The sequence below is a fragment of the Pituophis catenifer genome, unplaced genomic scaffold (genome assembly GCF_029215685.1).
Source record: "Pituophis catenifer annectens isolate HBS135680 unplaced genomic scaffold, rPitCat1.0.hap2 SCAF_7, whole genome shotgun sequence".
Lineage (NCBI taxonomy): Eukaryota > Metazoa > Chordata > Lepidosauria > Squamata > Colubridae > Pituophis > Pituophis catenifer.
In genome coordinates this window covers 77,388,446-77,401,647 of record NW_027256887.1, presented here as the reverse complement: position 1 = coordinate 77,401,647, position 13,202 = coordinate 77,388,446, and the positions used below count along the sequence as shown (strand labels likewise).

Here is a 13,202-nt window from a genome sequence, read left to right as displayed (position 1 = left end):
ATGGGAAGGAGCCTTTATTCACCATCAAACAGAAGTATCTAATGAGGTACCACTACACGTGGTAGTCTGCTATTCTTCAATAATCAAAATAATTTTAGAAATGGAGGGGGTGGGACACCAAGGGATGGTTACTCTTAAACGTTTTTATTAGTGACTGAGATGGTGAGATAGTGGGATGGTTACTACATTTGTTAATATCACAAGATGCATGTATAATTTCAATTCTGATAGTCTCTTCTACTTTTAAGATAGTGTGGATAGAATGTATACTATTTCTATATTAGAGGCTGAAATAACAAAGGTAGTCCTTAACTTGCAACCACAATTGAAACCAGAATTTTTGTTACTAAGCAAGACGGTTGTTAAGTGAGTCATGCCCATGATGGGGTTTTTTTTGCCACATTTGTTAAGCGAATCACCACAGTTGTTAAATGAATCGTGGTTATTAACTGAATTTGGCTTCCCCTATTGACTTTTGTCAGAAGCTGGTTGGGAAGGATGCAGGGGTGAAATCCAGCAGCTTCTAACAGGTTCTGGAGAACCGGTAGCAGAAATTTTGAGTAGTTCGGAGAATCTGCAAATACCACCTCTGGCTGGCCCCCGAGTGGGGAGGGAATGGAGATTTTGCAATATCCTTCCCCCAGGAGGGGAGGGAATGGAGATTTTTGCAGTATCCTTCCCCTGGAGTGGGGTGGGAATGGAGATTTTGCAATACCCTTCCCCTGCCACGCCCACCATGCCATGCCCACAGAACTGGTAGGGAAAAATTTTGGATTTCACCCCTGGAAGGATGCAACTTGATGCCACAAGTGCTGAAGATGCATGCCAATTGCCAACCTGAATGTTGATCACATGGCCATGGGGATGTTGGGACAGTCATAAATGAGAGGATTGGTCATAAGTCATTTTTTTTCATTACTGTTGTAATTTCAAACTGTCTCAAAACAAATGGCTGTAAGTTGAGGACTACCTGTATTTTAAAATTACATTGATAAATTAGAAAAAAAATGATTTCAAAAATAATATTTATTTATCACATTTCTCAACTGCCTCCCACTCTGGTGGCTTTACAGACTGAAAACAGACTGAAAACAATACAGAACCAAGCGTAAAACATAACTAGAGGGAAACCTCTCAAGTATACAACTTAACTTCATTGCATCTAGTATTAAAAAGGGACCTTCACAATCATCTCTCTCCAGGTTTTCAAAGGCAGGCAAGATGGAGGCGTACAGACCTCCAGAAGGATGCTGTTCCAAAGGGCAGGGGCTATTTCAAAGAAAGCCTCCTTTCTGGGTCCCTTTAACTGATGGGTCTCAGAGCAGGCTGACCCTACTGGAGCGAATAGAACTGCCAGTTACTAGAGAGGGCATGGGGTCCCTCAAATATCTAGGCTTTATGTCATTGTAGGGCTTTACAGGTGATAACCAGTATCTTGGATTGTAGCCTGTGGCACACGTAGCCCACCTGTGGCACACGTAGCCATATCGGTGGGCATGTGAGCTCAGCTCCTGGTGGGACTGGAAGTTGGCAAACAGGCCATTTTTGGCCTCTGGAGGGCCTTCATGGGGATGGGGAAGGCCATTTTCACCCTCCCCAGACTCCTAGAAAGGCTTTGAAGGCTGGGGAGAGCAAAAAACAGGCCTACCGTGCCATTGCATGCCAGGAGCGGGGGTCGCATGGGGGGGGATCATGCGTTAGGGTGCATAGAATTATGGGTGTGGGCAAGTGCACACCCCTCCCCCTGCTCCTGGCACACGATGGCAAAAAGGTTAGCCATCACTGGTATATAGAAACCTGTGGGGCTCACACAACAGGCACAGGGGCACTGCATTCTGGACCCAGTTGTAGCTTCTTGGTGACTTCCAAGGACAGATGAACATCACATTGCAGTAGCCCAATCATGCGGCATGAATGACTATGAGGAGGGCCTCTTGGTCTAGGAAAGGGTTCAACCTGAGCCTATACAAAGGCCTTCCCTGACCACAGCTGCCACTAGACAGGTGAACAGACAGCTTTTCCAGGCTGAGGAAGAGTCAGTTCTTGTAACAGTTCTCTAGCTGTGAATATACAAGCCACTGGTCTTATGTGGGGGAAGCTGGAGTACTCTCAGAACTCACTTAAGGTTTTGTTCTCCTCTTTGATGCATTTGTAACAAAGTGAGAGCAAGTTCTGATACAGGTCCAGCTTTGGATATATGAGTCTCATGTGTATATTATGGCTAGATCGCTGTTAGGTCTATCCAGGCAGGGTGGAAGCGCAATCTAGCAGCATCAAGCTATGTGCAGTATGTGCAAGCCAAACATACAGTATCGAAGTTGGGATGTCTATAGGAAGTAAGTTTTTAATACTGCCTGAATGACAATTCCTTGCTATTGATTCCAAAAGAAGCTTTGCAGCACAACAATTTAAGTATCTAAACTCTACAGCCAACCAGTATTGAGGAATATTCAACAAGACTAACTGAAAACTTACATTACTATAAATCTTATAAATAAAGCTATTATCAGACACCCATTGCTAGATTTTCCTTGCCAAAGAAAAGCAGACCTGCTTAGGTATAAAAGTGGAAGTGTTAAATGAAAAACCTGGCTGAATTATGGCTGCTGTGAAAAGGCAAATGAAATTTTGTAAGGTTATTAGAAAATGAACAGAAAAATGTGCCTATATTTGTACAGATTGTTATTGGGATTTTGCAAATCCAATGGAAGAGGTCCACTGGAACTCATGGAATATCTCTTTTTCTAGTTCCTGTTCCTGTTCCTGTCTGTGCCTACATGTAAGGCTGGGAAATGATGTGACTGTTTTGAGGGCTTGACAAGAGGTGCTTCATATGTTTCTTGAAGAATCTCCATTAAAGAACAGCCCTATTGCTACGCCCACCTCAAAGTTACAAAGCATATTTCTAACATTTCCATTTTCCTCGGTTCTGTAATGCCATTTATAGTGTCCTTCTGTCTTCCTTTTTTATTATAACTTTCATTTCCCCCAATTTTCATTCTTCTGTCTAGCAAACTTTCTATTTCATTCAATATATTTAACAAAACTTTTCTTCCTTTAAAGCTGCTGTCTAACTTACCTCTAGTCTTCATATAATTGTTTATATTATATATAATTTATATATGATTTCTGTTGTTTTATTTACTCCTTTTTTTGACATTTAATTTAGTTTTTTCACTTTCTCTGTATAATTCAGGGTCTCAGCTGGATATTTTAAAGCACTGTGATAATGAGCTCAAATACATATAACTGTTGTCTTGTAAACTGACCACTGGAATCAACAAAGCAATTAATAAATGCCATTTTCTATATCCTGAAAGAAGCACATTTAAAAAGAGTGGGTAACTTTGTTTTCATAGCCATGAAGCTTTTTTTTGCTGGAATCTTCTAAGGGTGAGATTTTGGTAGGCTTCAACACTGTCACTGTGCATCCCTGAAAGAATTCTGCTGTTTACCTTCATTTGCTGCTCTGCTAACCTTGTGGGCAATGCAGAACGCTGAGACTGCCATGGGAAGCAGGATCGGTTATGTGGATGCAGATTATCAAAGAAAAAGGTGAAAAAAAGGAAAGCAACTTGTCCTGCTTCATGGACTCTCTGCATCTCAGATATGGGTGACTGGCAAGCTAAACTTACTGGAGATAAGTTCGTTTGACTCATAGAATAGAATAGAATGGAATGGAATGGGATGGGATGGGATGGAATGGAATGGAATGGAATAGAATAGAATAGAATGGAATGAATGGAATGGAATGGAATGGAATGGAATGGAATGGAATGGAATGGAATGGAATGGAATAGAATAGAAAACATGGAATGGAATGGAATAGAATAGAACAGAAAAGAATAGAATAGAAAAGAATAGAATAGGAATAGAAAAAAGAATAGAATGGAATGGAACGGAATGGAACAGAATGGAATAGAAATAGAAATAGAAATAGAAAATAGAATAGAATAGAATAAGGATAGAAATAGAAATAGAAAAAAGAATAGAATAGAATAGAAATAGAAAAAAGAATAGAATAGAATAGAATAGAACAGAACAGAACAGAACAGAACAGAACAGAACAGGAATAGGAATAGAATCAAATGCTGCATTAGAAAGTGCCCTGGGATCCAAAGAATAAAGCCTGATGAAAGCAGAAGATTGGCTTCAGATAGTACTTCTGTGATTCTCAAGTATGGATTTGCCCTTCACAAGAACTGTGGAAGGAGCCACTATTCCATGGAAATGAGCCTGGAGATTTTCATGAAGAAGAAGTTGAGATACAGGTATTCCTGAACTTATGATCACAATTGGGACCAGAGTTTCCCTTGCTAAAGCAAGGCAGTTCTTAAGTGAGTTGATTTTATGACCTTTTAAGCAAACGGCTGCAATTGTTACATGAATCATGCAGGCATGAACCGAACCCGTTTTCCCCCCACCTTTTTTCAGGGCTGTAAGATTAAAAAGAGTGAGAGATTCCTTTCTTTGTTCAAATTAACTACAACGTTTGGAATATAAGGGCTCTGATATGCAGGCTCAACTCTGAACCATGTAATTTTCTTTGAGGCCCTTTCTAGCCCACCATCAAAGCATTGGTCATGATAAGAGAAGGATAAAAAAAAAATAGATCTATGATGCAAAAGAGAGTGCATTTCAGGTTGGGGCTCTGCAAACTTAATTTATTGCTTTGTAAGCAGCATCATTTCAATCAATGGCCGTGTAATGATAGAGCAGAGCATGCTACCTGTGAAAGTAATGATAGAGCAGAGCATGCTACCTGTGAAATGATAGAAAGCACTTTCATGTCTGTCAGAAAAAAAGAGCCTTGGTAATACAGTGGTCTAAGGCACCCTGTTATTAAGCTGGTTATTAAGACCAGCTGCCTGCAATTACTGCAGGTTCGAATCTCGCCAAGGCTCAAGGTTGACTCAGCCTTCCATCCTTTCTAAGGTAGGTAAATTGAGGACCCAGTTGTGGGGGCAATAAGCTGACTTTGTATAAATATACAAAAGGATGAAGGCTATTGCTGAGCACAATGTAAGCCGCCCTGAGTCTCCGGAGAAGGGCGGCATATAAATCAAATTAAAAAAAAAAAAGCATCAAGAGGATGGCAGATTACCTGAAGCCCTGGTTTGTTTTTTCACAGTCTCAAATCAAGTGCAGAGATATAATGGCCACTGGACTGACCATGCAGGGGGCAATAATAAGAACAGCTAAAGAGAAAAAAGGCTAAGAGTAACAAAACTCTCTGAGGACCACCTACCCTTGTGAGATAGTTGCAGACGTGAGGATACAGTCACTTTTCATGTTTTCCTTTTTAAAAGTGTCCTCAAGAAAATATTAGTACTTGTAGACAGTTGAATAGTTTGGACTAAAGAAGCCAATTTTAAAATTGGATTTTGAAAAAAACGGGTACTGAAAACACTGTCCACGAGCTCAAAAAACAAACACTGTAGGCAGCACTGAACTTGTCCTGGTAGATGCTTAATCTTCTTCCTTTCTTAATGATCCACTGAGTCCAATGGATGCTTACTTAGCAGGAATTTAGTTTCCTCTAGTTTATTTACAGGGAACCTATTTCAGTACTTGCCTATCAGAGACTTGTAAAACAGCTGGAACTGTAGATGTATACCCTGTGATGCCATTTGATCTGCGATGATACAATTGGAGATGCTGTGGTTTTATGGTATGGTGTGGCAGTATCTGATCCAACTGACACTTTTAATACCCGGTAAGCAAACTAAACTTCTAAACTGAGAGAATAGGATATGACATGTAGACTCCGTAACTACTTATTAACAGGGACAGCATTGTTTTCAAATATTCAGAACTGCTAGCCTTTCTCTGAATATATAGTATACTGAATTAAAAAGGTCACAACTATATTTGCATGTAAGAGTGGTTTTAATGTAAGTTGGAATTAGTAGGTAATTCCTAAGGTATTTTTTAGTACATGGGCAAGAATTTCTAACTTTCAGTTATCTAATTATTATTCCAATAATGGAATAATACCCTTTGCCTTCAGTGGTGGGTTTCAAAATTTTTTATTACCGGTTCTGTGGGTGTGGCTTGGTGGGCGTGGCTTGGTGGGCATGGCAGGGGAAGTAAAATCTCCATTCCCACCCCACTCCAGGGGAAGAATATTGTAAAATCTCCATTTCCTCCCGATCAGCTGGGACTTGGGAGGCAGAGAATAGATGGGGACGGGCCAGTCAGAATTTCCACTACCGGTTCTCCAAACTACTCAAAATTTCCACTACCGGTTCTCCAGAACTGGTCAGAACCTACTGAAACCCACCTCTGCTTTGCTTCTTTCTTATAATTATACTGCTAATTAAAAGAGAATGAATTTTTAGGCTACCTGAGAGTAAGGTAGGACTGTGTGTGTGTGTGAGTGAGAGAGAGAGAATGACAGAATCCTCAGTTCAATTCTGATTTTCAAAATACATTTCTGGGCTCAGAATTCTTTAATTCAAATTCTGCATTTCAGGAAAGAGACTCAAGTCTTCTAATATAATAAAATATAAGATGGATCGTACAGGCCTGAAGCTTGCGTGCCCTTTTTTTGTTACCATTGCCACTGTGGGAAGTGGGAGAAGTGTTTAATCTTCTCACCCTCTGTTGACGTTTCAAAACTAAATTCTCTGCTGATTGCACTGAAATGGAAGCTTCATCTGGTAACAATGGGAGTTTTTGTTTAATGAAATCGCAGATAAAAAGTTCTTTTATTGGAACAGTAAGGATCCAATAAACTATAACCAGATGGGATGGAATTGCGGTAGTCCTCGACCTACAACCATTCATTTAATGACCATTCAAAGTTACCATAGCACTGAAAAAGTGACTTATGCCTGCTTTTCACAATTATGACCATTGCAGCATCCCCATGGTCATGTTATTAAAATTTGGATGCCTGGCAACTGGCTCATCATATTTTATGACATTTGCAGTGTCCTGGGGTCATGTGATCAGCTTTTGTGACCTTGTGACAAGCAAAGTCAATGGGGAAGCCAGATTCACTTTATAACCATGTTACTAACTTAACCAGTAAAGTGATTCACTTAACAACTGTGGGAAGAAAGATCATAAAATGGGGCAAAACTCACTACACAAATGTCTCACTTAGCAACAGACATTTTGGGCTCAATTGTGGTTGTAAATCAAGGATTACCTGTATAGTGTATTATGGTATTGATACCTAGTTTGGCAAGAAATAACTAAATCTTGGTGTAGTATAGGTAATTCTTGACTTACAACCACTCATTTAGTGACTGTTCAGTTACAAAAAATGACTTATGACCAGGTTTCACACTTACAACTGTTGCAGCATCCCCATGGTCATGTGATCAAAATTTGGATGCTTCGCAACTGGTTTATGATGTCCGAGGATCATGGGGAAGCCATGTTCACTTTATATCTGTGTTACTAACTTAACAACTGCAGAGATTCACTTAATAATTGTCGCAAGAAAGGTCATAAAATGGGGCAAAATTCACTTAACAACTGTCTCACCTAGCAACAGAAATTTTGGGCTTAATTGTGGTTGCAAATCAAGGACTACCTGTAGTGCCTTTTAACTATTTAGAACCTAACTGTATAATACAACAAAGCCACTTGAGTGAGGGCATATCTATTATTGCCAACTTCTGGTTAAATTGAAGAATATAGAATAACAGAGTTGGAAAGGACCTTGGAGGTCTTCTGGTCCAACTCCCTGAGTACATCATCCACAGCAAAGTGGATACAGCCAACACAAATGATGTTATTTGCATCAATTTATGTCATCTGTATAATGGAATTGGCAATGGCATCGTTATACAAATGAGTAAAATTATCTTTATTTATTTATTGAATTTGTACACCACCTAGTGCCGTGATGGCGAACCTATGGCACGCGTGCCAGAGGTGGCACGCAGAGCCCTCTCTGTGGGCATGTTTATTTATTTATTTATTTATTTATTTGTTCCTATTTCTATACCGCCCTTCTCCAAATAGGACTCAGGGTGGTGAACAGCCAAAGTAAAAAACAGAACATATAAAATTTAAAAGCAGTTTAAAATAATTAAATATTTTGGCCGTAAATTAAAACAACCCAATTTAAAATCAATTTAAAATTTAACTCAAGCCAGCCCAGCTAGTTGAAATAAATGTGTGCTGTCGCCAGCTGCTTTTCTGGTTTCTGGTGTGCCTGCCAACTGGTCTTCACAGATGCCGGAGCACTGGAAAACAGCCTGAAAACAGCCAAAAAACAGGCCATTTTGGGGCTGTTTTCCAGGCCTGTTTTGGGCTTGAAAACGCCCCCCAAAATGGCCTGAAAACAGGCCACTTTTTGAGGCGTTTTCAGGGCAAAAATGACCTGAAAACGGCCTAAAAATGGCCTGAAAACAGCCCAAAAAATGGCCAAAAAAACAGGCATGTGCGTGCCAGTTAGCTAGTCTTCAGGTTTTCGGCGCTCTGGTGCATTCACATGCACACATGTTCTGGTTTTGGCACTTGGTGCCGAAAAGGTTCGCCATCACTGACCTAGTGCATCTAAGTTCCTGGCAGCTTACACCAACAAAAATGTATAGTATAATGAACATCCTGAGTAATAATCTGCTCACTAACCCCCAAACAATATAGTATGATATATAATATTCATAGAAATCAAATCAAATAAATACCAATCACAATTTACACAATATCCAAATATACTGCTGGCAAACCATCAAATCCCTCTAAAAAACTATTGCTGGAGGGCCTACTCAAGCTTCTAGAACTGCAGTTATTTCGGCCTCAACTCTTCCCTCACAAATCTGGAGAGCCAGCACTATCTTTTCTAGGAGGGCTTTTTCAGATGAGTCTGTATAGACCTTTTATAGGTCAATAGTAGTATTTTGAATTGCACTTGGAAAACTGTTGGTAACTCATACACAGCTTGCAAAATAAGTGTAATATGATCATGGCAATGAGCAATAGTCAGCAAGTGAGCCATGGAATTTACCCTTTTCACAGTTACCACTCTGGAGTGATGTTTATATTGAGCCATCCACCATAAAACCAAGTTCCATTTCATGTTCAGTCACAATTCAGATGACATATTTAGAATATTTGTTGATCTAATGTGCATCACTTTACTCTTACTGCCATTGGACAAAATTGCTAGAAAGAGCAGCTTTGCTTTATAGAAAATACTGAACATAAGATCATCAAGAACATCAAGCCATGGTCCAGCTTGGTCCAGCATTTTGTTTCATTATGGCCAAACAGGTATCCCTTTGCGCTTCTAAGCAGATGGAGACAGTATCCCATTCCTGTCAACGTTTCCTGCAAGTGATATATGGAGACCTGCTGGCTCCAACCCTGAGAAAATTGCCCTTGCGAAACATGTTGTCCATCCATTTATCCAGTCCACTTTTAAAGCCATCCAAGTTAGCAGCTCTCACAATGTCTTCTCGCAATAATTTCATAGGTTACTTATATGCTGTGCGAAGATATGCTTTCCTTCATTCTAAATTTCTCCAGCTAGTTTCATGGACTGATGTTTCTCCTGGTGTTTTAAAAAAGGAAGGTAAATTCTTTCTCCCCTGTTCTCCATGCCATCCACAATTTTGTACGTTTTAATCATGTCTCTCTTCAGTTACCAGTTTTCAATATTAGAGTGTTCCAAATATTCTGGATTTTGCTTGTAGGTTAGGTTTTCAAATTTCCTGATAATTCTGCTTGTTGTCTTCTGCACTTCCCAATTGTATGATAGTTTTTTTTTTTAAAAAAAAAAGATGAACAGAGCTGCATATAGTATTCTAGATATGGATATACTATACCCTGGTATATAGATGTTACAATGGGAGTTTTATTTTCAATAGTTTAAACTGAATTTGTCTTTTCTAAAACTGCTGAAAACTGAGATTTTCAAGATCTTTTTTTGGGAGGGAGGTGTCTCTGAACTATCTGTAAGTAACATGTAAATGTTAGGGAAAAACATGTATTTTAACATATATGTGTTAAAAAGCATTCCTGCTGTTAGAAAATATACAAATAACCTATAGAAAAATCACTTTTTATATGTTGCAACATTTCATATTACATGTAGTCCTTGTTTAGCAGCTGTCTCATTTAGTGACTATTTGCAGTTATGGCAGTGATGAAAAAGGAATTTAGTGACCAGTCCCCACATTTAGAACCATTGCAGGTCTATAAAGTAAAAGAAAGCTGGAGGAAGATAATAAGTACAGTCATAATTTCATTTAGTGATCACTTCACTTAATGACCCAGTTGCTGGTCCCTGTTGTGGTTACTAAATGAGGACCACTTGTGCTACTATTGTTAGAAGATCATTTAAACTGTGTGAGTTTGTACTCATTTTATACTAGCCTTCTGCCTCAAAGTCTGTCTCATTATGAATTTAAAGCAATGAATGATACAGGGTGTATCAATGGTGAGGTTCCCAAGACAATCAGAATATTACTTTTTCCCCAGAGAAAATTTTATAATATTTAGAAGTGTTCAAAGGTCATATGTCAAATGACTAAGGAAGCGTTTACAAGAAAATGGCAACCAATCCAAACATTTAATGTAATGTATATAATCAACTGCCCATGGGGCCTGACCTTTTTGGTACATCCTGTATATTAGGGGCTGTTTTTCAATCTTTTGGGCTCATGGGTGCATGTGGACTATGTGGAATTATTGTGGCTGCAATTCACAAAATGATTACCACAATGTTTTATTTATTTCAGCAATACAGCTTTTTTTAAAGCTAGGTACTGGTTCCAGATGAATATGTACTTCTAGGACTTTGTGATGAAATTGTTGGAAGGAACATTTCTCTCTACTCAGCTATTGTGTACTGCTTTGTTTCCTCTGTGTTCTGGAGGAGGAGGATACAGAGAGTAGACAACGCAAGACCAATTTCCTTACTGTCTCAGTTGCGGCCTCCACTTGGGGGCATTTGGGGGACAAGTTTAGAAATGGGGGGGCACTTCATCTCTGCTGGGCTTTGAGGAAATGCTCCTAGCTTTGCCAGTTCAATGCCCATCATTCCTTGTTAATACCCTAGCATTATACAAAGCCACAGTGACCCTGGAGGCTAGGTGCCGTACTCACTGAGTAGTTTTTCCAGGCCACCTTCTCAATGCCTTATTACTTATGGCTAAGTGGAGAATATTCTTGCTTTTTCTTCAAGCTTCCCATCTCCATTGGACACTATTGTCGGGCAAGCAGGGTAGATTTAATTCCTTCATCCCCTAGCCTTCTCTGGTGGGGCCTGGGGACCCAGCATTGCTGAATAAATAGAAAACCTTGTTTTCCTTTCCCTTTCCAACTTCATCAATAAGCCTACTACTTGATGAAGACTTTCTCCTTTCTTCCTGCCTTCTCTTTGTGGGAGAAGCTGCCACATTTTCCTTCTCCACCATCCCAACACAGCTGTTAACTCTTTCTCTTTTTATTTCAACCCTCTTTTTTGAATCATACAAACCTTCCTGATGCAACTTCCTAACTCTTTGGTGCTCAACTTACATCACAGCAGTCTTTTTTAACTTTGCTTTTCAAAAGGAGTTGGAATAGAGTGTGTTCAAGAGAGTGTGTTTTTCGGCACCAGGAGCAAGTATCCTAGTTATGCCCTCAAATTAGTATAGTTACAAGTTGGTGCTGAGACAATTCTCGTGTTCCCATGGGTGTCCATTGAGGTGCATGACATTTTACAGCTTATATATTCTGAAGAATCAGAGAAATGCTGTATTTTTAAAAGACATGATTCTGTCTGTATACTCAATTTAAAAACGGAAGGCTATTCCAAGCACAGATTGAGATTCCAAGTCTAGACAGCAACTGCTCAAGACCATTTCCTTTAGATTGTGGAGGAGTATGGGCGATAAAGCTGACTTTATTACCTTTTTTTTTAAAAAAAATCTCCTCCAGTCTGCTTTTTGACCCCCTTAGGTGCAGAGAGAAACTTTGATCGACAACATACCTTGGGTTTGAAGGCAATTAACTTCAGAACCATCTCAACGGTGAAAAGGCCGGTGAACAGCATGTTGAGGATGTTCATTGCTTGTTTGAAGAGGATACTTTGACCATAGTGCTGAAAACAAATCCCCAACAACTAATTATTCCAATTTGCATTGTGAAAAGTGGATTGTTTTCTCCTTTTACCCATTCTCTGTCCCTTCTTCTGCTCCACTTCTATCGCCTTCTGATTGCTTTATAATTTAATGAACGAATCATTAAAAACATATTTCATTTCAAAACCAGCTATGATGCGGAGAACATAGCTTTCTAACACAATATCATGGGCTATCTAGTTGAAATATGATAATATGATTTTATCCTACATCTAATTAATTAAAAAAAGAAAGGCCATGTCCTCAGAGCAGGCAGTGCTTGACTTATGACTGGCTGCTTGGCGACTGTTCAAAATTATGATGGATCCAAAAAAATGGGACTTTCAACCCAGGTCTGTAGTAGCAACAGTTAGACCTCCATCACAGTCATGTGTCCAAGCTTTAGGCACGTGGCAACGTGATCACATTTATGGCCATTTGTAGTGTGTTGTGGTCACATGATTGCATTGTATGATAGTTTTTCTTCTGGTTTTTAGCAAATTGCACGTATAACAAACTAAAAGAGCCGAGGTGGCACAGTGGTTAGAGTGCAGTACTGCAGCTACTTCAGCTGACTGCTAGTTCAGCAGATCAGCAGATCAAATCTCACTGGCTCAAGGTTGACTCAGCCTTCCATCCTTCCAAGGAGGGTAAAATGAGGACCCAGATTGTTGGGGGCAATATGCTAATGCAAATGCAATATGCTAATATGCAATATGCTATATGCTAACTTTGTAAACCGCTTAGAGAAGGCTGTAAAGCACTATGAAGTGGTATAGAAGTCTAAACAACAACAACAATAATAATAATTAGTTCGCTTAACAGCTATAGCATTCACTTTACGATCGCTGGGGTTGCTTAATGACCGCCACAAACAACATAAAAGCAAGTTGGTTATGTTACCAACCCATTTTTTGACTATCATGACATAGGACTGTAATGGACAGGCTCCGTTATGGTCATATATAGAGGAGTACCTGTGTTATACTTGTGACCTATACTTGTCCTCAAAGTTATGACTGCTGCTTCCCCCATCACATGATTGTTTTTCAGGCATTTGTCAACCAGCTCACATTTACTATTAGTTGCAACATTCTGTGGTCATGTTACTGCAATTTGTAACTTTTTTTTTTA

The 13,202-nt window shown here is 39.4% G+C and overlaps 1 protein-coding gene across 1 annotated transcript in view; it reads right to left on the bottom strand.

The window, feature by feature from the left end:
* CACNA1C (calcium voltage-gated channel subunit alpha1 C) overlaps positions 1 to 13,202 on the bottom strand; it is a 476,362-nt gene that overhangs the window by 73,682 nt on the left and 389,478 nt on the right. Inside the window, 1 exon segment of the mRNA XM_070946686.1 lies at positions 11,939 to 12,049. Coding sequence (XP_070802787.1) covers positions 11,939 to 12,049 — 111 coding nt within the window.